At 42.8% G+C, this 26,298-nt stretch overlaps 1 protein-coding gene across 10 annotated transcripts in view; it reads right to left on the minus strand.

Annotated features, from left to right (window-relative positions):
• The window catches only part of LOC119021212 (band 4.1-like protein 1), an 82,241-nt gene that overhangs the window by 23,763 nt on the left and 32,180 nt on the right, over positions 1-26,298 (minus strand). For all 10 annotated transcript variants that reach the window (XM_037101333.1, XM_037101332.1, XM_037101336.1 and 7 more), the window contains exons 3-8: positions 12,675-12,812; positions 11,501-11,668; positions 5,369-5,473; positions 1,085-1,127; positions 843-918; positions 248-466 (exon numbers count right to left, since the gene is read on the minus strand). In XM_037101333.1, the coding sequence (XP_036957228.1) occupies positions 248-466; positions 843-918; positions 1,085-1,127; positions 5,369-5,473; positions 11,501-11,668; positions 12,675-12,713 (650 nt within the window). In that variant the 5' untranslated portion in view covers positions 12,714-12,812. The remainder of the gene's footprint in view (positions 1-247; positions 467-842; positions 919-1,084; positions 1,128-5,368; positions 5,474-11,500; positions 11,669-12,674; positions 12,813-26,298) is intronic.

Consider the following 26,298-nt stretch of genomic DNA (forward strand, 5'->3'; position numbering starts at 1 on the left):
TACATTTGGTGGTATGCCAAAAAGCATTGCCAAATCAGAGCATGGTGAGACCCTCTAAGTGAGAGAGTGTTCTCGCACTGGCGAGACTCAGACTGTGTACATCTCAATGACAGATGGTGCTGTAATGTGACGCCATCCATCAACCATATGCATGATGGAGTGTTTTAACACTTTGGCGAACTCATCAGCCGATCATCCAGAGACATTTGTGGATAGATGAAATTTTAAACAGGAGCGTGTTCAGTACTTGTAGTTTCGATGGAGCTCCATCACCCTCTCCTCCAGCTCGCGAGTCTGATTGGGGGCGAAGCGGAAATCGCTGACGTAGTCGGAGCCGTGGTCGTCGTGGTCGTAGTCCCCCAGCTCCGCTTGAACGCTGTAGGAGCCCAGGAGGGCGTGAGTGACGAACGAGCACGGCAGTCGACCTGACAGCATGTCATCCCTCAGCTGCAGACACAGGTAGTATCTGTCAGAGGAGACAAAAGGGGAGGAGAGGAGGGTGTTGGCAGTCAAACAGGCCTGAGCCAAGGCAAGCTCCAACAAGTATTCAGCATAGTTAATCCATGGCAGTTAGTAGCATTCCAGGTCTAATCCTCAAAAAGGAGTGAGGGATTTAGGCTGCTTTGACACCGGAGCGAACATGCCATGTAAATTGTTACAATACTTTTATATAAACAGACATCTTTGTGAAAATAAAGGAGGTGAATTACCTGCAGAACTGACATATGTAAGCAATTTCTCCCCTGATTGACTCTGAAGAGTATCTGACAGCACAGCCAGAGGAGTTACAACTGTTCATACTGTACCCCTGTAAGATCAAGAGTGTTAAAGACATATTCTACCTGGTGATATCCTCAGTGAGCTGGGAGGGGTCTGGAGGGTAGAACTTGACAGCAAAGGCAAAGTTCCATGGAGAGTCTGAGGAGAAATTACAAAGAGAGCTGGAAGCTTAAGTATGTGGCCTGTCAGGGAACTTGTAATTACAAATTTAACAGATCATGACAGAAATTTTGCATCAGTTCATTTGCAGACAAATCTAATTTTACCACTTTACTAATTGATTATCAAAATCACAGCGACTTACTGCGCATCTGCTTCTTGATCTCCTTGGAGGGGTCCAACCAGTTCTGAAAGACAGAAGGCAGAATTCACACAGGGCAGCATGGAAACATGGCTGATGCACACCCCGGTGTCACATTTTGCTCTAATTGCCGTCAGTGTTCCTAATGAAAGCCTTTCCATATGGTTAAATAAAGAAATGGAGCCCTCCCCTGCTGAGCCGCTCAAACGTGCGGAGAGCAGATTTAATTCCAGCATCTGTTTCTTCACTGTGCTGCAAAATCACTGCCAGCCGGCTACCTATCTCATCTCATCGCATCCCACCGTGTAGTGAAGCACTTCGCCTATAGGGGCATCGTTTCTGATGTGGTTCCTGGAACGTCTCATCAGTGATGCAATGCGAACTGACTCAGTTGCAAGAGAAGCTGTAAACCATGTTGTTTAGAGGCACGGCACACACAGGCAGCAATGGAAACTCTTCTCCTGCTGAAACTGGCTTTGACAGTTTGTAACAGCAAAACATTTGGATGCGAAATCCATTTTTTGTCAGCTTATAGCATTCCATTCAACTCCCATTGCATATACATCCTCTTCTTACACTACTTTTTCCCCTATGGCCTTGTTTGTGTAATGTACAAATTGATTTCTTCTTTCAACTAGAATGGCACTCGGCAGAGAACATACCTCCACCAAGGCCCAGCAGCGCTTTCTTATACTCACTCATAGATGTCAGCCTTCATGTTTTTTCATTAGGACCCATACATTATTCCCTGAGAAATGTTTAAGACAATGACAAGAAATTTCCAAATCTGTCCCTTTATCTGGATCCACACCAAAAGTTAATCAGGACTATTCTGGGCTGAGACCCATCCTCCATCCCAATCAACCAACAATCAGCCACGGGAGAAAACACTACCTGCTTGGTGAAGGTCATTATAGTTAATCAGAAATAATTTTATTTTTTCTAAAAACTCCTGTCATAAGCCTCAGACAAACTGCCCACTGTTCTTACTTAACTTTTTAATTTTTACTTTAATTGCTTTATTCTTAATATCTTGGTCAGCTCTACGGTATTTTATTCTTACTGCTGTTGCTGCTATCACACTTTAATTTCCATCTAAGGATTAATAAAGGCTTATCTTATCTTAATTTATCTTATCTTATCTAATCCAATGACTTAAATATAAATCTATAGATTTGATATCCTATGAACATACTCTCTATCTATATTCCCAATTGATAATTGGGAATGTATTGGTTGTGGTGGTTTATTGGTTTACTGTGCCTCTTTAATGTGGGATAAAACCCTTTATAAAGGATTTAATACGAGTATCGTGAAAACACACACAAGCTAAGGACCAAATAAAAGCAGAACCCAGCAATTAGATAAATTCACAAAACACCACTGTAAACACTAATTAGTCAAGATCCAAGAGCAGTCCTCAGTGACCATAAGCCAGAGCATATTGGTCTCCTCAGAATTATTTTCCCCTCCTCTTTGCAGCTTGAGAGTAAGCAAAGTTGTGTCAGAAATCTCTACAGTTGGGGCTGATCGATATAGCTTTCTAATAATATTGAAATATTTTAAGGCTTAAATGGAGTGCACAATATATATCTTGATATTCTGAAATCTTCTCAAAAGTACTGCATAAATGCCAGAACTTGGCAGCAAAATCAAGTATCAAGTATCATATTTTTACCCAAGACTCTGCATCACTTCACAGTAATGCAGCCTTTAAAAGCAGGAAAAGACACAATCTAGACAGAAACATAAGCAGACATGGAAGTCTACTTGTTACAGTAATGGGAGTTAATATAATTTGTGACTTGGACAGAAGAAACTTGCACTTACGCACAGAAACAGATGTTTGCTGTATGCATCATATTTCTGCGCTGCCTGCAGTGCAGAGCCGACGCCGATCTTCACTAACCTGAATGCCACACAGCGGCTGCTTATTAATACCAAGAGTGTTTATGGCAGCTGTTATCACATCAGTCAGAGTGGAATCAGGAGCATGAAAGGTTGATAGAGCAGAGTACAATCGCGTGGCCATGTTGGGAAAATTGCAAGCATCTCTTGCTATTTGAACTGTGCCTTCTCGTCCACACACACCCACACACACACACACACACAGACACTCTCACTCAGCACACCGACACAAATACACAAACTCATTCAGTGTTTAATCAGGCTGCTAAAGACTTTAATGAGCCACAGGCATTTATCGTCCCCCTGAATCTATCTTATATCAGCCAAGGCCAAGGAGCACTCAATTAGAAAGGCACTCTGTGCTGCTTTACTTTTCTCTGTAGAAAGCAGGAAAAACTTTTAATCATTGACTCAGGCTCCGCTCTTAATTTTGCAACCTTAGTTCATCAAGCAATCAAATGGCATAAATGTTCTCCCAAAGGGTGAAGATTATCCCTGTTCCCCCTATGGACACAGAGAAAGGGCATCTGAAATGACATTTCAATTCTCAGGCTTATTTGGTCTACCAATCAGCCATGACCCCAGACAGTAGGCTCGAGCTGCACTCTGATAAGCCCGTCTTTGATGAGCCTGTCATGTTCGTCCGAGCCACAGCTTTACCTACACTCAGGGAGAGGAAAATATTTGAACTTCAAGCCTGTTTACCTCTTTAGAACCCCAGTTAACCTGTCCGTCTGGGCCCAAACCATACTCAATCCGCAGCCTCAGCCGTCAGACACGCGTCAAGTCAAGACATGTGAGCTGACAAAGCATGCACAAGCTGATGAAGGTGACAGAGGCTATGCTCCAGATGATGAAAGGGACTTACTCTTGTCATCTTTCCTATCTTCAAAAGGCAGCAGGTTCCTCTGTAGCATGTTGCAATCACAAACCAGCCTTAAGGGAAGCTTGCATCAGTGAAAAACCAAAACCCTGCATCTGCGCACTTGAATAAGCCGACAGCTAAGACCCATCAGTTCAGTGTCAATTGCTTGATTGTATGATAATAAGCCTGGTCTGTGCACCTGAACAAGACAACAACGATCAGAGGGAAACATATTCAGACCTTCTACTAGAAACGTCAAAATGATCTGGGAGCGGACTGAAGTTTAATGTATGTACATTTTTCAGAGGCAGAAATAATTAAACCTCAGAGGACAGAAGCAAAGAAGCAAAGAATCACAGTATTTCCAACCAAATATATTCTAAAAAATGTGGTTTAATGTTCCCAGCTTTTAAGATATCGGTCTCTGATATTTCATGCAGAACTGTCAGCACTTTTCATATAGGATTATTTCCTCATAGTCGAGCTGTCAGTGAAAACAAAGTGCTGTAGATTCTGGACAAGCCAGAACCATGACTCCAAAAAAATGCTAATGCTGTCTGCTGTATGTGTAATAGGCAGTCGTTGCATATTACATGACATACAAACTACAGTTAACTATTGCCATGTCACTGATTTCTGAGTTCATTTGCTGTCATTATGACTCTCTCTATGAACAACTGGTTCTATAGAGAACCTTTAAGTGTACAGTACGTGTTCTATTGATAACATAGATAAGACCCTCCTCTACTGATCCCCCCTTGGGCGAAATTAGCAGGTAACACAGCAGCAGTACAGAGGGAAATAAGTAACAGCACAAGAGTAAGTCTCAAAAAAACAGAGACAACAATAAAGCGACATTGAAAGAATAACATAACAATTTCAACATAAAATAGAATGACAACTATTAGAATAAAGATAAACATGTTATATACAGTAACTGCCCTTACAGGATTGATACACTTTGTTTAAGTATTTGCCATTAACATGGAAATGTTACTTGGAGCAACAGTGGCTGCTGTTCAGTAAACATTACATAGGCAAATTAAAGCTTGCCTACAGCTATAGGCTAAAGGTAAGCCAGTAGGCTAGCCTGCTTACTGACTGACAAACCATGGTTAAGAAAGTGGAGGAGGCTGAAAAAAGTCACTCTCACCAAACTTTTTCTCTCATCTAAACAGACTTTCCTGATAAACTGTGTCTCTTTGCTTCAGTCAATAGAGGTTCAATCAACCAACGGGAGGGCATCCAGCACACTGCTGCTAAATTTCTTAAATCTCGCAGTGAGAACATGAGGCGTTTTTTCATCTTTCCTCCAACTGCACATGTTTTTGTCCAGACACAGACAGAGAATGGAAATTTCCATTTTCCATTCATCTCCGGGTGATTCATGGATAATGCACCCCTGAGAGAGTCGACCCAGCCAACAAGCGAGAGGAATACAGATTTGTTTTGTGAGCAACGTGTTTATGCCCTCAAACCTCCCACGGGGTTATTGTGGCGCACAATTCACTGACCTTCTGGGTGTCTGTGTCGGCAAAGGTCAGACCGAAGTAGTCCTTCTCCAGCAAGTTGAGGTGCTCACACACCATGTCCATCAAGGTCTGTCCTTTGGAGTGTTTCTGCAAAAACAAACATAGAATACATGTCAGTGGTTAAAAGGTCAACAACAATGCAGAAGGAAGCAGAATTAAGATCCTCTACTATATATCTTCTCAAATACCATATGCGTTTAGGATTTTCTAGCGGTATAGCTCAGTTTTATTGAGGAAAAACTTGGCTCACCAATATCAGACCCCATTAGACAGCTGTGCTTGTAAAGATTGCTTTCCTGTTCTCTGGTTCTGCACACAATAAAACAGCTCAGCCATTTGGTGCCGTGTCACAGTCGGTGTGCATCAAACACTTGACAGTGAAAATGGTCCGTGAATTGCTGGGGAAGATTGCTCTTTGAGAGATTTCATCTTCTACTGACAGAGTTCAAGGTGAGTATTTCAGAAACATTTCTTTTCACATCCACCTGAAGAGTTCATGTTATCATGCCGGGGAAGATTCAGTGTGGATTATTTTTTTGTGTGAAGTTAACATCAGGACGCCAAAATAAAAAATCTTTGCTCACAATATTGAAAGAGCCTTAGATGTCAGTATATCCCTGGTATTTAGCCTGGACGTAAGATAGAGGGAAACAGACGGAAGGATGTACACAATAATCAAAACTGTAATTAAAGTGATATTTTTGCAAGATGCATATGTTCCAAGCCTCTCTGAAACTGCACAATAAATGTTGATACTAGCATGCTAACATGCTCATGATGACAAAGCTGATGTTTAGCTGGTAATACTATGATCAACTATCTATGTAAGCTCTGAGTGTTAGCCTACAAACATTGGCTTTTTAGTACTAAAAGCAAAAAACAAAGAACTCAAATGGTCAGAATAGAGTTATTGCACAATAACTGTGAAAAGTCGAGGGAATATAAAAGTCTTAAAGATTCATCCTCTGGGGACGGTGAATGTCTGTACTATTTTTTTCCACCTGGTAGATGTAGAGATATTTTACTGGATCAGTAGAATGTTGGCCAATCTGTAGCGCTACAGGAAAACTCAGGGCCACACCAAAGTAACTGAGATTTCCAGAACTGAGAATTCCAAAGGCATTGTGACAGTCACTAGATCCAATCCAGACTCAAAACAAGAGGCTGGATTGGATCTAGTGACTGTCACACTGCCTTTGGAATTGTTCCAACACTGTTATCAGAAATGGCGATCTGACAGGAGGTGTCAGATAGAGCTAGCAATATGTCAGCTATTTGGCATTTCTCTGGATAACCACATCACAGCCTTCAGTATGCAAGAGGTGGCACTAGTGTTGCCAGTTTCAACACCAAAGCATTTGAAGACGCGTCACGGCAAAGAGGATGGCGCAACTGCTCTCCCCGAACATGTGCAGGCGATCAGCTATAGTACTGACATTTGGACCTCCGACATTTGCCCCGCATCTTTGCTGAGTCTGCAAACTGGGTGAACACAGTATCGCCGTCAACAGTCAATCAGCAACTATTTATTCATAGATTTATTTAAGTTGCTGTTGCTCTGCACAGGGATTTGAAAACTGTTCTTTTTTTTCACTTCAACAGTTTTCAAAGGAATTGTTATTTATTGCTAGATTTCTTTATTTGTTCTTTTTCAGTTATGACTGACTGTTCAAATGGATAATAAAATAATGTTGTTCTCTGCAAGGTTTTGCCTGAGCCAGGCCATACAACAATGATGGCAATCATATCCCATCCATACAGGGTTAGTAGTACATACAGCTGTTAAGATGCACTGGGATCGGGTAGGGGGGACTCTTAACTTTCTCTTTGTTCACTCATTTGAATTGCCTAGCTCATATCACAGCACAGCTGCTGTCATTAACCTGTATTTCTGTTCAATTTGTCAGACAATGTGGCAATCATATAATAATGACTTTATCCGAGGCTTGGTAACCACTGCTTGCGGAGGTAGTATTCATGAGCTGTCATCAAATTTCACACAACTTCTGTCATCAGAAAAAATATGTAAATGAGAGCAATTAGCAGCATCACTTGTGCTGATTAACAATGATCATCATCATCACCATTGCCATTCTACCAGAAACATGCACAGCAGGCAAATTTTAGATTTTACTTTCTATGAATTATAAAAATCTAATATATTTGTTTATTATCATGGGGGGGTGGTCGACAGTCAGGACAAGATCCTGATTTTTTTTTTTTTTTTCAAATCTTATCAAATGAATGTACTTACCTTGTTTCAAGTAAACTAATGTTCTTATCACACAAATAGATCTACGTAAAACTAGAGCAAATTAAATATTGATCATCAATTCATGCATGAGCTCCTAAAGAAAAAGTATATCAGTGTTTGGACCTAACACTGAACCACACACCCACTGTACTGTAGTCGCACATACACATGGAGCCTTCTCCCCTGGGGCCCACTTTGCAAGGTGACAGGGAGATGGAGCGAGCCGTTGCCAGGGTAACAGATGCAGTATTATGCCTCTGCTGTCTTGTTTCTTAATACTGTATCTCAAGGCTAAGACTTGAAAAAAAGAGTTGCTCCTTTTCCCTCATTATGGGTGAAAGGATGTTGGAGCAACACATGGGAGGGGCTTCTAAGCTCTTGTCATGTCAGTGAGAAGATCCCAACGGCAACACTGTCAATGTAAATCAAGAGTGTGCCGTGTGACAGCAGCAGCAGCCGGCACAATTAAATAAACAAATCAGCGAGTGGAGTCTTAATAATCCATGACTGAGTCGATCCAGGCTGTTCGCTCTCTACTCTGGAGCAATTAAATATTCAACTGTACAATAATGATCTCAGTGTTGCCACCTGAATGGACACCCAAGACAGAATCTTGGCAGCAACTGAGCAGCATGAAACACTCGATTCCACCCAAAATAGTCCTGTTCTACACATCGGACCAACCAGGCTTGACCATTCGTAGTCAAGCTAGATTACACAACAGTGAACAGGGGGGGGGAGGCTGGGTGACAGAAGTGGGTGAGGGCTGGGTGCCTCCCCTCCTGCCTGAGGACCACGGGGAGGCTCAACCATGCATCCATGACAAGAGACTTAATTAACCCTTGAATGCAGATCTTCCTGCAGGAGGAGCGCCGGCCTTCCCGCAACACTGTTATCACCGACTCCTGGAAGAAAGAGGGAGGGTCAGATACAGCGGGCATGATGTTAAACCCCACCGATTAAAGACAGGAAGCGCGAGCAAGTCTGGCAATGACCTGGAGGTCCAAGGCTCTCACCAGACTACAATTTTCAAAAGCATGGGCTGACAACAGGCTGCTTTGTAGAATCCATCTCCGGCAATGACTGGCAGAGCAGCGAAGGCAGGCAAATATCCAGGAAGAGCACTTAAGACACAAAAGCTTTCAGAACCGTAATGTGAAGCATTGTTGTGGTGTGGAAAAGGCCCGGAGGTATTTCTGAATGTTTTCACAGTGCTGAGAGAGAAGATGGTGCAAGCGTAACATTCCTGATATTCTTGCCTCACACATACCCGCACATCAAAAAGGCACCCTCCCCCAAAAACAGCACAACACGCGCACATACACAAAGTTTCATGCACTTGTGCATAAGTATCCTCAGGGGTGGCTCATAATAACATTGCTCTTCTATTTTCTCCTTGGCTGCACCTGGCTTGCAACCATGTAATAACTATAGATTTCCTCACACCCTGTTAACAGCCTGTGCTGAAGGCTTTTAATGGACAAAAAGCAACATCCTGTGACCCACTATCTAATGAAGATTTGTGTATTATTTTCGTGCCAAACCATTATTTATTCCAAAAAAAGAACTTTAATGATACCTGAGTCTGGGGACTATGAACACAATTAACACAATTAATTGTAACCCTTTTTTAAATGTTCTCACTAAATACACAAATACAGCACTCTACTGATTTTACACACAAAGCTCGATTAACCACTCAACTTTTGAGAAAGAAAGCATAATGTCTTCTGTGCCTCTGCAAGCGCTCTCTGAAATTAGAGAAAATAACACTGATGTCTTCATGTTACCTCAGAGAGACTCTAAGGTTCTGAAAGATGAGTCATTTATCCTGGAGTGTCCGATGAAAGACAGTATGAGTGGTATTTTTGTGTATGCTCCAGTGTTTTTGGAGGATGACCTATATATCAATTTGGATAGTTTCAGCCTCTGGTGTTTAGATTCCACTCATAGTTTAATCAGCCTGCATTGAGTCCTCATCTTAGGGTGCATTCTTAAAAAGTCACTCCTTGTGCCAGAAGTAGAGTGTAGCGAGACTGGATTTACAACTTCACCCTTAACTGAGTGCAGCAGTGATGATGTCTTGTTGAAGGTTAATCCAGTAGTGAGCATCTCCCTGGGTTTCTTGGACAAAAAAACCTATGGGAATTTTTTAAATTTCACTTTTGATTGTGGCAAAAAAAAATAAGCTCTGTGTCGAACACAGAGTTTATGAAACTTACACATTTAGATCAGCGAGAGGAAAAAGGTCACGACTTCAATGATTTTTGAAGCGTAAACTCAATCAACAGAAGTAAAAAGCTATCGAACTACATCGATAGCACGACATTAATGTCACCACCGCTTACCATCTTACTACATTATAGTACACACACTTTACTATGAATTGATCTGCCTTTAGTTTGCAATTAAAGACAGCAGTCAGTAAATGAGTTCTGGGTTTGGTGTTGTGACATTTAATGTCCCCTACAATCTCTGTAGTCTCATTTAGCCACTTGTTAGCAACCACCTTTTTAGAGATACGTCAATGCTTCATTCACACGTGGGCTATTCACTGACACATTATATGTCGTAGATCAAAACAAAATCTCTTGAGCTCGTGTTAACCACAGACCTTATTATAGACAACAATAAATCCATTCAAAAGACCAACTGACTTTGAGACCCAAAGTGTAAAATGCTTACTTATTTCTGGATTCTTGGACTAATTTCCTCTTTCCTTTAGCAATAAAGCCACTAGTATCTGCCTCACAGGAAACTCCATATATCCCCCCAGCTGTAACTGTCCTCCATCATTGCTTTTTCGGAGGCTGCATATGGCCCCAGTCCGGAGGTATACATTTCTCAGCAGTTACTGCTGCACCATAATGGGATTTTGATCATATATTTTGATTAATTGTGAGGCCCTGCTGGAAACTGTTTTCCAAAGGACTGTCAGTCTTTTAGACACTGGCCTATTTTTCATCGAAGCTGGGGGACTTGTACCTTTCAACTCGATGCTACAGAAACATTTTCACTGGTACTCAAAAAGCAGTGCCACAGCCCGACACATGAACATGCACAGTACACCTCCAGTCCCAGTCCATGCAGTGTCAGACAGCAGTCTTGCCTGAGTAATGCAGAGGCAGCGCACTGAGCTGTGACACAGGCTGGCTGCCACCAACCGGCCCAGACAGGAGCCTGATTTATCTCAGGTATAGAGGTAGCAGTGCCAGACAGAGGCATCATGTCCTAGATTTGAGTGCCTATATATATTGTAAGAAAGCAGAATCAAAAGTTGAGGCTAAACAAGAGATAGCTGAAATTACTGCTGCCATGTCACCTCTGCAGTCATGAATTCCTTCAACCACAACATTGTAAAGTGTATTTTTAGGGGAAGATAGACCTGTTCTGCCAGAGGTGTGTGATCCTGCTAATCACAAACGCTTCCCAATCTCCACCTTCCTATCTCTTTCCTCCTGTACTGTGCATGCCCTGAGCTGTCTTTGCCAGCAGTGGTAAATTTCCTTTTCACACTGCTGGAGTAATGGCAACACATATCTTGTGAGGAATGAAGACTTTCATACTGCACTTTTTTTTTGTGCACTTTCTTTTTGTGCACTTTCTTTTGAGCCACTGTGTGTATTACAGAAATGTGTAACATTGCTTTAGCTCCAAACCCCTGGTGAGCTCTCAGCATGGCGCCCTCTCTTTTATTCTTTTTGTCCGTTTTATCCCCTCTGTGCTGCACTATGCGGCACACACAACTGCCTACAGAGGGAAAATAACAACAAAGGCTGGAAAGACTGTTGCTTTTCAACGAATGCAAAGGCTAAATTGTGAAAAAAACGCTAGGGCAAATTGTTCCCCGCCATGCTTACCTCGATTTCTCCTTCGTACTCTGCGGAGTCCAGCAGGGTCACTTTGAATGGGGTGGTTTTAAGTCGTTTGGAACCTTTCTGGGGAGATTTGAGGTTTTTGCTTGGGGACGTCCTCTCAGACATGTCATCTGTTTCTCTGTGTTCGTCAAGATGCTTGGAGTTCTGTTCCTGAAAATCAAAAAAGGCATTCAAATGGATATACAATGTCATCTGCCAGCCCTGATACCTGAGTGGAAATTTAAAACAGTTTTAATACTTTGAAGTACTGCAGTAGTATCAGGACAGAGCCTTAAGATTAAGTTCTTTGATTATAATGGCCTGAGGGAGAGTCACTGGTGTGGAGTCAGCACTGTGGCTTCAAGTTGTATTGCAGTGTGCAAGCTGTTCTAATCTGCTTATTCAAATGCTGAATAACATAAAGTTTAATGTAGATGTTAATCTATTAAGAACCGAACTGACTCTCAGTTGTTCAGACTAATCACTGCAGTATTAGACAAAACAAAATCAGAAAAAAAAAATAGAATCACAGCCATTTACCAACAAACAGAATAGATGCATACAGTACAGTATCACAGACTTCAGACTCTTTGGAACAAAGACTGGTGGAGTCTGCTTCAGACCGGGCGGAACTCAAGAAATAATGTGAGTTAATGAATCCAGATAAAACTTCTTCATAATCAGTGTCATCTTCATTATCATCAAGACCCGAAGGCATGTTGTAAAGACGGAAGTTTGAACAAATGAACCCCATTTTTTCTGCCATGTAATGATATTCTCGGCACAGACACAGGCTCTGGAGCGGGTTGCATCAGCTCCTCACACACTCAGACTAGTTTAGTTTTAAGTTTAAAGACTATTCTTAAATGCACATGCGGTTCTCACAGCGCTACAGCCAATAACTGCAGGGCTGGCTGCTGCTAGCTCACTGTACCAAATGACAAGCGCTCTCTAGTACTCATGTTCATGTCAACCGAGAAGATCTTATATGACATTTCACATAAATATCTTAAAATGCTGCGCTAACACTGTCAGAGATGGGCAGCATTTCAATTAAATATATTGAAGAAATAGAAATACAAGCTACAGTTTCCCGTATCTCTACTTTACACAGCCACTGGGGAGTCTGTGGGCTTAGCAGTAACCCGTATGTGGAGTAAGGGCCGTGCTGGCTGACCTGCTTAGCCATCTTGCTGTCTGAAGCGGAGTCCTGCATGCCTGCTGCTGCTCCCTGCTGTCTGGGAGGACTCCGACTTGGCTCTCTTCACCTCCGACTCAGGGCCCACCTCTGTCGCTTCGGCAAACAAACACCAACCTGAGGAGAGACGAGAACACAGCAAAAACGTTCAAATGGTGGCTTGCCTGTGTGAAAAGGGCCTCTCTTTCATAATGCCGTGTCAAAAACATGAATTCCTGTTTTCTTTCAGAATCAAAAGAGCGAGATGACAGCAGGCGCTTGCAGCTGGAGACTGAAAAATTCTGAACGCGAATGAATTCAGCCCAAAACAATAACGGCACCAGAGCCAGGATCACACCTTCATTACACATTCTGAAAGCTGGAGCTTCTTGATATAACACAATTTCCACAGACATAATTCACCTTGCCGTCAAGGACATTTACTTTAATTATAAATCCCTCACTGAGCCAGATAATGATCATCTATTTGAGCAAGGCAAGCTCCGGCACTAAGATGAATATTACCAAAAAAAATGAATTAGGCCATGAGCGGTGCAGTCAGCGCCCACGGCTATCAACAGTGCATTCCTTTAGTCACAAAGGTGTTAACCCGGAAAACTGATAAGAGTATATTAGTCATCCATGAGTGGATATGGATGCTTGTGCAGAAGTGCTGTATGTTGCCTTTGATTTGTCTAATAAAAAACACATTTAAGTATCAATATTAAACAATGCAAAATGCACACAGTATAATGTCACCATGAAGAGCAGGTTGCTTGACATAATATTTTGTTATGTGTCATATGTGTTGTTATTTTCTTTTCTGTGCAGTCACTTCTCCACGGCCTACCTCATCCACGTTTGCTTTATGTAGGTGTGATTGGACAGAAAAGTTTAGACAGGTATGTATTGTAGTAAACATGCCTAAACAGAGGCCCACTAGAGTAAATGAATTGGGACCTCAGCAAAGTTTTTGGATTACTGCAGAGAATAAACTCTGCAGCAACACAAGTTTATGGTATGTACACATTTTGTCCAGCACAATAGTCTTCACAGATTAACTCCACTTTAGTGATTTTTGTAAGCATAAATGAAATTTCAAGAATTAAGAAGCTTATGTTAGGCAACAAACAAACAACACCTGGTCGCATGATCTCAACGTCCGGCTACAGTATACTGTGCACACTTCATTGTAAACTGATCAGTCTACAAGTTCTGAAGTAAGTGTTGGAATAATGTGAAACTAAAGTCCACCTCTAAAGACAGACTAGTGAGTAGATGAGAGGTGATGATGTTTATGTCCCCGCCCACTTCTGTGGTCTCATTAAGCCACTTGTTAGCAACCATCGTTTTGAGGCACTGAAGCTTAAAAAATGTCTAAACTTATGTTCTGACATCTTCGTATGAGACCTACTGACTCATTTATGGACTCAAACTCATTCCTGTGGCACTATGAGGCTACAGCTAGGAAAGGCTTAGCATCATTTCAAAACTGGAGAAGGGTAAAATGTTAGCTTGTCTGTTCCCTATGAACACATTATATTCTTGTTTGTTTAATGCCTACAAAGATGTAACAGTTGTAAAATACAGTGTAAATTGAGATTTATGTGTTGGGCCAAGAACTAAACTTTTTTTTTTTTTTGCAGGTTAAACAAAGAGGATAACTTGCTATTTGGTGATTTTTGGAGGTGCGGGTATTTGAATCTCGCTATGTTTGGGTGGAGCCAGGCTAGCTGTTTCACTCTGTTTCCAGTCTTCATGCTAAGCTAACCTACCCATTTCCTCACTATAGTTTCTCTGTAAAAAAGCAAATTATTTTATTCATTTTTTGGCAAACAGGTCATAGCAGCTACTCTGCAATACAGAGGCTTCCTTTAAGCAGAAAGGTCAAAGATCTCAGGGTATCAACATTAGTCCTACAAACAGGCTGGTTGAAAATGACCTCCCTCCTATAGATTTGATATTTGCAAATGTAGTGTTTTATGGACTGTACAATGTTCAAATGATGATGAAAGACTCGAGTTGTGTTTTCAGAGAGGAACCTTTTTGTGTCAGAAATTGTTTGTAGAGCTTATACAAGCTAACACATTACAAGTATTTTGTGCACAGTAGAATTGTGGGTAATAATTCATATTCTTTTCTGACAAGGCTTCGCAACTGTGTGTTTGATGTATTATAAGCCCGTCTAGCCTTGGTACTTTTGAGTGAATGGTACAAAATAAAACTCACATTGTGTTCAATACACTGTCATCTGCTGAGGAGAAACTGGCTTCTCTTCCTCCCTCACACTGGATTTCTCCCTTTACGACTGTTGATTGTCTTGTTAAAGGCTTGGTGAATTAAAAATCAAACCTTTGTTCTGATACTGAAGAGACAAACACTTGACATTCACTGTGATACGATACAGATAGTTGAAAATGTGCCAAAGTGTGAAAGAAAGCCCATCAGGCCCCAAATAAAATGTCTACTGGGGACGGATTTTTTTCTGCTCCAGGGTGAAATCTTTTATGACCACTCAGGATCCCCCACCAGAGGATCACAATGCTTATGACCCTGGAACGTGTTCCTCCATGACCTTCTATAAAGGGAAGATGAGGCACATAATGTGTGAACCTATCCTCAGTGGGATCTGCACTATGCGGCATTACTGCCTATGTATTATAGGGTTCCCCAGACAGTACTCCAGGATCTTGTATGTAATCCAGCCTCTATATGACCCTGGAGGTCTCTGTGCCTCGCGAGCAGCAAATCACATCAACACAGTGCACCTGGGGGTTGTGGGCGATCATGAGCAGGAGCACAACCGGTTCACACTGGTTCAGAGACGAGACAACCCCCCTCCAACTCCCAACCAGAGAAGGTCTTGACATATTGCACGTGGTTAAAGGAGTGTGAAACCCTCCTCTCTCACTCCTCCTCCCTCTCTTCTCTGCTGAGCTATCACAACCCTCCCATTACTTACAATCACAGTGATTTGAAAGAAATGAATTCCCCTCCTCAGGGACTAAAATGAAGTGTATGTCCACTCAGGGCCTCATTTCGCCCTTGCTGTCTGATCCAGCTGGGCACTGAACTAGAAGTTTCTAAATCAATTTTCCCTCGCTGGCTGAATCGTGGCTAGGACTGCCAAGCAAACTTCCTGATTGGAGGAAGAAAACTCCACTGGGTATCGTTTTTCTGATGGCGAAGGAAGGAAACACTCAGCGCCGCCATGTCTTTGCCTCCCGGTCCGATTCAGTCAGGCTGAAAATAACGAGCCTCTCCTCTGTGTGCATTACAGGTGCACATTTTCTCATTCTGTCCAAGTCAAACAGAAGCTAATGTCCCCCCTCACTTAACATCCATCTGGGCGACATGACACAATGCATTCATCTACAGCAGTGCTTGTGTGAATATACCGGCCTCAGCCGAGCTGTGTTCACATCAACAAATTATGTGACAACAGCTTCAGTCGGACCGTTTATGTTCCCCTCTGTGGACGTTTTTCACTTCTGTTCTGAACACATTAACGAGCACACAACCAACAAAGGCACATTTTCTAACCATACCCAGATCAATAGTTACTGTTGCTTCCAAGTGGTCATAAAAAATGTGTACATGTCGGCCAGTCATAAAAAAAAGCCTATCGGAGACACGAGCACACACACAGACACAACTGAGAATACAAATCACATAATCCAAAGTTAGTTTATGGTAAATGAGGTCCCTTATTGAGACATCTTCTCGTGAAATCAGATTAATTGCCAAATTAATACAGATTGATGTCGTAGAGCGAGGCAGCAGAGCCCTGCGAATGCATTAATTTCCTGTGACAGACCATTACCCACAATCGCTTCCGTCGACCCAGCAACCAAAACCTCTACAGAGGAGAAGAAAGCACCTTACAGTGCAGGGAAAACACTGCGTGTTTCCTTTGTTGTACACGGTGTGCAGCTCACTGACAATGTCTGTCTTTGATATTATCCACCATCAGTAATAATGAGTCATCACAGAGAAAAGCACATTGTTTCCTGGGAGGGTTATGAAACGCCACTCTTCCCTAACTAGCGCAGCCTTTTCCCTTGTTTCTCCTGCCGGTCTGTCTTTCTCTTCGTTCTCATCAGAGGTGAGCTTTAATCTAAGTACAGCAAGCGGAGGGAGAATGAGAGAGAGCGAGCACGCATGTCTGTGGAAGAGTACTGGCTCAGCTCCTGGATGCAGTTGCCATGGTAACAGCATAGAGTACTCTATTTTTTTTTTTTTTTTTTTTCAAGTCTGATCGTCCCTCTCCACACAGGGGTGACAGAGAAGCAGAGATGAACCAAACAAAAAGGAAGGAAGATGAGAGGCCCAAAGATGAGGCGGCTGGAAAGACAGAATGATCAAGGATGAACTGAACCAACTGAACAGATAAGAAAAGACAAGAGGGAGGGAATAAGCTGATGTGGCACGGCGACTCAAAATAAATGTCAAGCAGCCCCCCGTCTGGTCAGCGGTGGAGGGGCTGCACACAGGGATGGAGGAGCAGTATGAAGCAGAGATGCAGGTCGCTGCTGCTAACCTCCCCCTACCATAACCAGGAAACCACGTCTGAGCCCTCGCAGTGCACCGTCAGCACTATTTGGCCCATACACAACTCCAATGCCTCCGTACAGTCCATGGCTCAGCTCTGTGCTCTTAATCACATTTAGCCATTAGCATGCACTGAGCACACAATGCAGTCGTGTAATTACAGAGCGCACTGCACTGGCAAAAGAGAGAGGAGGAACACAGCGGAGACTTCTATGCATCCCCTTACTGGCTTTGGGTTCATTTGCATACGGGTTCAACTGTTGTAATCGAGTCATGTAAGTGATCACACAGGTCTGCAGCCACAGCGATAGTTCATGACTGACATGTTTCACCTTTTTAAATGTTAATATGTTTCAATTTAACATGAGGAACAGGTTAAGACCTGATTCATGTTGGGTCAGGTGGACCAGAAACAGTCTGGACGACTGGCAGTAAATGACGTTAGGGGGAAAGACTGAGATAATATCTCTGCTGAGTAAAAGCAGGAGAATTTACAATATGACTGTTCCATGGTGACGTAACAGTGATGTTACACTGTAGATAAAAGCAATGTCAGGGATTACAGGCACATCACATCCTCACCCTCATGCTGATGTGGAGTCAGTTGAAGTTTCATGGTCCATAAAATATTTCTGGAGTTAAAGAGGAAAAACTGAAGTAGATGGGGGCTGAAAATATGAAAACAAAATGGAGCCATACAGCTCGTCCAGCGTGATATCAGTTTCAGGAAAAGCAACAGTTGGAAAGAGTAAACATCACATGTTTCACTGTGGATATCATCATATGTCAATTTGTCAATTATGTCAATCCCCCAACCCGACTAAGCACAAAGCACAGCAGGTCGATGGGAGTCAATGATAGTTAAGCACGAGTCTGGCCGAAGTCTTAGACAGTTAACATTTTAGTACTTAGTACATTATTGTTTATTTAGTATTTATTCTGAAGGGGACATGAAGTTTTCTGTCCGTACATGTTCAATGAACATCTGCTAGTTCAAAAACACCTCATCACTCTGTCAACAACTGTGGCTCTTCTTCCTAGAAAGCAGCAGTGTTTCTGCCTGACATGTCTCGGCCCCACTGCTCCACACTGCAGTGTGTTCATACAGTCGCTCAGAGGAAAGGAGTGGAGGCTCATGGGCTCTGCTCTCATTCACCGATATCACACACACGCCTGTCATACACACTGACAACAACACTGATGGAAGTCACTCAGGCGTCGCCCACAGCACCGTTTTACAAGGCATCGTGGGTTCAGAGAAGCAGTGTGTGTTTTTCCAAAGACAACGCTGCAGCTCCAGCCCCTTCATTACTCTGCTAAGTTTCCTGAGGGAGCCTCCGTCGATGCCTGGTGACAGATGAAGCCTGAGCGGAAAGACTGAGGGTGAAGTAAAACCACAACAACAACTGCATGATTCTTCAAGCCTCACATTCCTGCAGCAGTGAGGGATCACCCCCAGAGGAAAACAAAAAAAACAAAAAAAAAAACAACCACGCTTCCTCCATGCAGCTGTAGTAATAACACGTGTTCACCTTCCTCTCAGCAGGGCAGACGTCTGAACGCAAAGCAGCACAAAGTTTAGCACTTGGTTAAATTAAAGGTGCTCGCTCTCAGATGAATATCAACACACACAGATAGAGAGCCAGACGCCGGCTCGGTATACTGCTGCGAAGACATCATTCTGTCACTGTGTTTCTAATGGAAGCTGACCTTTCTCATGCTGTGCTGGAGACCACTGGTGCATGCACGAGGCGGGACGTCTCACCGCTGACGGGTCTGTCCCTGAAGCTGCCAGACGCCAAACACCGCAGAGACTACAAATGCAATGTTTGCTCCCCCTCACCCTCCTTCCATCGCCACCCCCTCTCTGAGCTGATACATGGGCACAAGCTGTGTAGCTAAAGGGAAACATAGCAGTTTGAGAGCATGCTAACGGGAGTTTAGAGCTGGGAAATTAGGACATGGGTGTGGGGGAACATGGGCAATTGCACATGCACTATCATGAACCTCGTGGGCATGGAGACACATGGTGGCAAGACTTGCTGGCTTTGTAACTGTGCTGTCAAAGCAGAGCTAAATCCTTAGAACCATTAATATCACACTCTGATCCACAGTACTTAAAGGCATTACCCTTCAAATGCTTGTTTTTGAAAATATTCCCTTTTGTCTCCTGCGAGCGCTCGGGCTACAATTGTCAAAGTCTTTTCCAAAACAAGTCTTCCAGCAGTTTTTGTTCCTCTCACCGCCCACTTTGTGTCTGAATAATTATCATTTCATGGCAAGGGCTCAAATTCTCCTCGCCAAATGGAAATAATTTGAGTATTCTTTGCACTATTCATGAAAAATACTACTTCTATGTTCTACTTTCATGTCATCATATGCATACAACATGTTTCATAGAAACTCATCCGGAGGCTAAGACATTCATAGGATAGGAGGATAGGAGCATGTGTGTGCCTCCTGTTTTATCAGTTCCTGTCAAAAAGTGCTGTCACATTCTCAAAGGCCAGCGTGTAATTGACTCGGCGTGAAGCTTCCGCTGTGCTCCGGTTAATGAGAGACTGTCACAATGGCTGCACATCCCCGACCACATTCTCCACCACTATAATCCATGAGCGGAGGAATTATTTCCTAAGAAGCACAGCTACAGCTGGTTTTTGGCTTGGCAAAGTGCTGATGACAAACAACAAACAGGTCAGTGCGGTTTCAGTAATGTTGCACACAGTCGTTTCGTGTGCCTGTATGAAACTCCTCGCAAGCGTTTTTACTGTTTAGTGATAATGTGAGTAAGATAATGTGATCACAAAGAAAGATAAACAGTGTCAAGATGCTGACAATATCTAGTGAGTGACAGCAGGCAGTTTGATGCCTGTATAGGTGTGTTACTTATGAATACAAACATCAGTTAAGTAAGTCCCTTATCGTACCACTTTAAAAGTGTGTTTCTATGCAGTTCACAAGTTCAGTCTTACAGTGTAACGCCTGATGCTCCCGGGGCCCGAAACTCAGCAGATTCCCAGACAAGCTGCTGTTTGTTCTCCATTAGATAAGGCAAACTCCACCGTGCCACGGTTTGAGTCACGCTGTCAATAAATCCACATCTCTCGACAATTTCAAACAGGACTCGTCTGATGACCCAAAGTGCTTGAAGTTTTGCCTCAGCACGACGCACACACAGCTCGTCTCATCCTCATTTTCCCTTTCCCTTTGAAGAAATACACAAACACACACACTCGCACGAACGCACGCACGCTCGAATGCACACACATCCTCCCACGCAGCACACTCTCAATTTCCCTTTGATTTCACTTTTTGCATTAGGTCTACAGTAATTTAGTTTTCTTTTTGTTCTTATGTATAAATTTCATCTTTATTTCTGCAGTCTTGTTCTTCAGCTGTGATGTGTTTAAAAGTTTGCAGCTTTTCTTCTCACTGTTTCGTATTGTGTACTGTACTTTGTTATTCTGTTTGTTTTGATGCAAAAACAAATCAAGCACCTTGCAGTCTGTTGGAAAGCAGCCATTTAATGCAGGAGTATTTGTTGGCAGTCCCTGTCAGACACGCACCTTGATGGGATGAAAATGAGAAATGTTGGCCTCATGAATAATGTCTGTGATTTGTGCGCTTTACTTGGATGCAAAAGTCACAACAGCAATCTCCTGAGAGCGTAGTGTAATTCATGAATCATGCATGAATAATACTAACTGATACAGTGATTACAGTGAATAGGCCCAGGTCCCGTGGTTAACTCTCTGTGTGTGTACTTAACTTTGTGCTGCTGTAGCCTTTACATCAAACCTACATGTCTGGGGGGAAGTGAAATGCAGTGATAATACTGTTAATGTAATGCCCAGACATCATAACGAGTGATCCTGCTGTCCTGACATTGGTCGGTAGTTCGATCCACCACTGTGGCGGCAGAACAGAGAAGAGCCTTCCCCTTCGCTGAGCGACCTTTATTTGATGTCAGCTGATGTAGTAGGAGTTGATGGAGTTGTGTTTCTGTCCAGCCCACAGATTTGATCTAATAATTACTCTGTTTTCACTCCTGATTTGCTTTCTACCAACACCTGACAGGAACACCCTGACCTGTAGCTGCTAAGTGCTGTGTTCACCAGGAAGTCGCAAAATGTGTTTGTCTGTTTGTTTTGGTGGTGCTAGCTAGCGTGCAGTGGGTTTATCAGAGCTTTAAATTGCTTCACTGACAACAGCTGCTCACTGCAAATTACATCTCTAGGAATGAGGTGAAGGCAGTGAGGCTGTGGGCCATAACACTTAAACAAAGAACCAAGAGACGCTAGAAAGGTCCATAGGTGCATGGCAGGGCAAGTTACTGACATTATATGGCACTAATACTAACACATTAATATACATATCCACATTACTAGTGATTATTAATCAAAAGTATAACTGTGTCAATATTTAATGAATGTACCAACTGGCATTCTTCTACATGTCACAACACTGATATTGAGATATTTGGTCAAAAACATTGTGATATTTGATTATTGTCCAATCCTAGCATTCGTCTTTTGAGGAGATTCCAAAATATTGAGATGTACATCATGTTTAGGCTATATAGGCTTATACATCTATTTATATTAAATGAGAACTACCAACATTTTTTTCTTAATATTTTTTCTCAACACACCTCTGTTCCTCAGCTGGGGTGCCAAATATCCATCAAGCCTCAGCTCTTCCTCTAAGAGTCATGCCTTGTCTGAATAAAGCTACATTTACATAGCAGATGTCTACTTTTTTATCTCAACAACAATAAGGCATCGGGCAGATAACGCCAGTATAATTACATATTCCATGTATGAAAAGGAGTTCACAAAAAACACTGGACTCTACACCTCTTTATTTAAGATCTGGCTAACCTACTGTGTTTCACACCTTGAAAATAACACCTACACCTACAAACAGAATGCTGTGATTTCAGTTCAGCATTCGACACATTCTCCCTCGTGGAATTGATGGGCAATATTAACACTCTGGGCTTCAGTACCACACTCTGCAATTGCATATTGGACTTCCTCACAAACAGACCCCAGACAGTTCAGATTGGCAGTAACACCTCCTCTATGTTAGTGCTCAACACTGGAGCCCCCCAGGGCTGTGTGCTCAGCCCCCTCCTGTTCACCCTGTTCAACCATGACTCAGACATCAGGAGAACTCATTGTGAAGTATGTGGATGACACGATTATCCTCAGCCAATCTTGAATAATGGTGCACAGAGGAAAATCTGTGACTCCACGTCAGCAAAACTAAGGAGCTGCTGAGACATGCACCACTGTCTACACCTGAGTCTGGACCTGAGTGGGCTGGTGGACAGTTTTAAGTTCCATGCAATCAACATTACTGAGAACCAGGAGCGTTAGAAACATCCTGACAGGGAACAAACTGGCATGGTTTGAGCACAGCCCAGGACAGGAGGTCTCTGCAGCTGGTGATTAAAAACTGCCAAGGACATCATTGGGACTCATCTACAGACACTCGACATTGGTTAAGTGAGCTGTCTGCACAGAGCCTAAACAACACCCAGGCCAGCTACAGCCTGCTCACCCTGCTGCCACATGGAAAAAGATACAGAAGTATCCCCTGCCATAAAACCAGACAACAGGCTGTAAGGTTTCCTAAACTCATCCTCCACACGCAAATAGCAAAACAGCTTTTATTTTTAGAATGTAGTCATTGATTTATATCATTTTACTATTGTGAGGAACACAAAGGGCCTACACAATGCAATTACAAAATTAAATTGTTTAACCCTGTGTTGTATGATCAGCAATACCTGAATCCTGGTTCTTGTATCATGGTATAATCCACTGCATAGAATAATAGCTATTAATCTAGGTAATCAATTACGGATCATACAGAGTGTACTCATTTTCTCATGGCATAACACTGTTCCTGGACACCCATTTGCATCTCTTCAGTCCATAGTAACTGCAAAATAAATACCTAAGTCTGTTGTGAAATCTATCCCTTCCAACCGGGAAGTTGCAAGTCTTGCCCCATGATCCTGTTGTAAGCACTGACACAATACCCTCTTTGTTTCCCACAGTTTTAGCCTGGCTGGCGCAAGGCTCAGATTAGTTTTCCTTTTTAGTGGAAAACGAATCTGCACATAGGTTTTTTTTTTTGTTTTTTTTTTAAATGAACTCTGCTTTAAATGGGAGCTTCATTTTAGGCTATTTCCAATGACAATGACAGTGTGTTTCATCTTTTGTATATTATCTTCATGCATTTGCATTTTGTTCAAGGTCAATCCATGTTCCAAAAACTTTTATTTGACTCACGAAGATTGCTGTTACTTGGTCAACATTTTAATACTGTGTCTGTCCTACACCTGAAAGTAGCAATGAAGCCCTGTGTGAACCCGCATATGCATAATATTATGCTAATGGTCAGGCCCAGCTGCGTTTTGCAAGTGCATGTCCTTGTAACGTTCATGAGTTCATCAGAGAGAGCTGTCCTCTGTGGGAATAAATCCAGAGACAACAACTCAGCCACAAGCGTCGCACATCTACCTGAGGAGGGACACAACTAACACTGAGCTGCCATTTATATACACAGCACTCACCTCCAAGGTGGCTTTTCCAATTTCCTTTCACCCTTAGAAGTCATACAGAGTGCCATAAATCAACAAGAAAATGGTGGGTGTCAGGAAGGCCCTCACAGCAGGACTCATCTCTTCACAGGTCGCATTGAGTAATAGTCACACTCTTATACTGTATTTATCTCAGGGGATCAAGATGGATCAGCTGGCAGCACACAGGAGGTATTGTTGGGATTCCCATGAGAAAGCCTGGAGCATTTCTATTTTCAAAAGCCCCATTGAATTTGGGATCAGTGCAGAATTTTTTTTTTGTGAAAAGCTACACTATCATAAAGAGAATTACCTTTATGCTGCTCAGAAGCTGAATTATTTTAACAGTAACCTTTCTCAGAGAGGTGATGATTCATATGGAGGACAATAAAGATGCTATTTCCATCACCTGAATGCAACTGGCAGCAATTTTAACAAATGTTAATGGAGGCAGCCTTTCATGAAAAATCATCAGAATGACATTACAGTGTGCTCCAACAGGAACAATTCAGAAAACTTAAGAGGGTTGCTGGAAGTAAGATATTTTGGCACAAATGGGCCTCCTGCTAGCTTCCCAGCAGCAGTGCTCTCTGCCAGCTGAACACATCCTGCTGGTGCTCAGCTAGCATGAGCAGCACTTAGCTGCTGTTGGCTAATGGACTGCTTAAAGGGAGAGGACGCAGAGCCACTGTGGGCATGTGCATGAGTATGGCTGGCATGCTGCAGGTGCAGACTCTCGCCACACAAAGAGGCAGCGGTTGGAGCGCATGAGTCAATGTGTGAGAGTTTGTTTGCTTGCCTACACTCCTCCCCACCTTTTCTTCACACACACACACTCACACACCTCAGGCCTGAGCTTTTCCATCATCCGAGGAGGGCGGCGCACACTCCAAAACATCTTGGCTATGGGCCGATTGACATTCTCTATGCCAGGATGCAGAATGAAGCCATGGCATGGCTATCTAAGGCTCTTCCACATGCATGCAAAATTCTACAGTGCAACGAGGACACACAGGAAGAGAGTAGAGGAGGCGATGTGTGCAGTGTCTCTGTAACAAATTACCGGACTGATCCACAACCGAGAGATTATTTGACACAAAACACTATAGCAACAGAGCCTGCAGCATCACTCAATGTCCCTGTCATGGCCCATTTGAAGCTCATTCCCCGGTGCCCATGGGAGAAGGTGGCACAAGGCCACGCCATATGGTACTCTATGTGACGGGCTGCAGCTCTGCAGGAGAGCTGAGCTGTGAAAGGAAGGATCCTGTGTGTTGGACTAATTAATGTCTCTGTGATCAGGAGGGTTTTCTTCATAACCGGGCCGAAGACCCTTCACCACACAGCACCTTTGCCAGGGCCACTAAAACGAGCTAAAAGGCATCCCGCTCTACATGTGAAACAGACTGTGGCTGGTCATCTTGACTGCAGATGAAGACGCGAGGTTCAGAGGCATCTTTGAGGCAGGCACATTTTCTCCTCCTCTCTTTCTGTTCCCCCCCATTGCCCTTTGCGATCTGATAGGCCCAGAATAATAAGCAGTTAGCGTGTTATCTGCTAACAGCTCCATTACAGCACGCAGATAAAGCTGCACAGATCTCAGCAGGTGCAACCCAGCAGCAGCACGTTGTAATAACAGTGGAAGCCATCATTGTGACATGTAATTATCATGCAGAGGTTAAGACTAGCTTTAGAAAGTCAGCGGCGCGAAAGATCCTAATACGAGCTTCCGCACGCTTCACATTTTGATAAGGCGTTGACTCCTTGTTGACAAATGGTCATATTAGGTGTTGTTTTCCCTTTGAGACACAAAGTAAAGGACGTGAACTTGAATGCCTTGTGTACCGCAAGGCATTACATTTTTGTTTTTCAATTAAAAGCACAAATAAATAGATGAATCTTTATACATATTCATATTATTCGGTGATCATAAAATTGTGAAAATTGGATTTTAAAAAACACCATTGGACTGCAATCACAGATGGGCCAGATGTGATAGGGTTTTTGCAAGTTCAGGCGCCAACGTGATGCATTCAGTGTTTAGGTTTTTTTTGTTTTTTTAGCAGAAATCTAAATGTCAGCAGACAAAGAGTGAGCGTGCAACAGATGTGACAAGGGAGCTGGACTGAATACGTTACTGACTACCAAAAATAAAAGAGCGGAAGAAAATAGCCGGAAGAAAGGAAAAAAGAAGAAAATAAACAATAAGTACAAATGACAACGCTATTTAATATTTCATAAAAAGCGAACAAGCAGGAGATAGGGAGCGGTGCTTTGTGCCCATTTAAAGCGTTCGGTGAATCACTACAGGCTATGACTGCACTTGAACGATAAGACATTTACAGTTTGCATTGCGCTACATTTACCTCTCGTGAGGCCTCAGCAGTATCATCATCTCCAGCCCCAACCTGCTCCGCTCTGAGCTCTCTCTATCAGCTGTCGCGGTTATTATGCCATCTGTGTGTTTGGTTAAAATTATTA

Source organism: Acanthopagrus latus, chromosome 6 (assembly GCF_904848185.1).
Source record: "Acanthopagrus latus isolate v.2019 chromosome 6, fAcaLat1.1, whole genome shotgun sequence".
In the NCBI taxonomy this organism is placed as follows: domain Eukaryota; kingdom Metazoa; phylum Chordata; class Actinopteri; order Spariformes; family Sparidae; genus Acanthopagrus; species Acanthopagrus latus.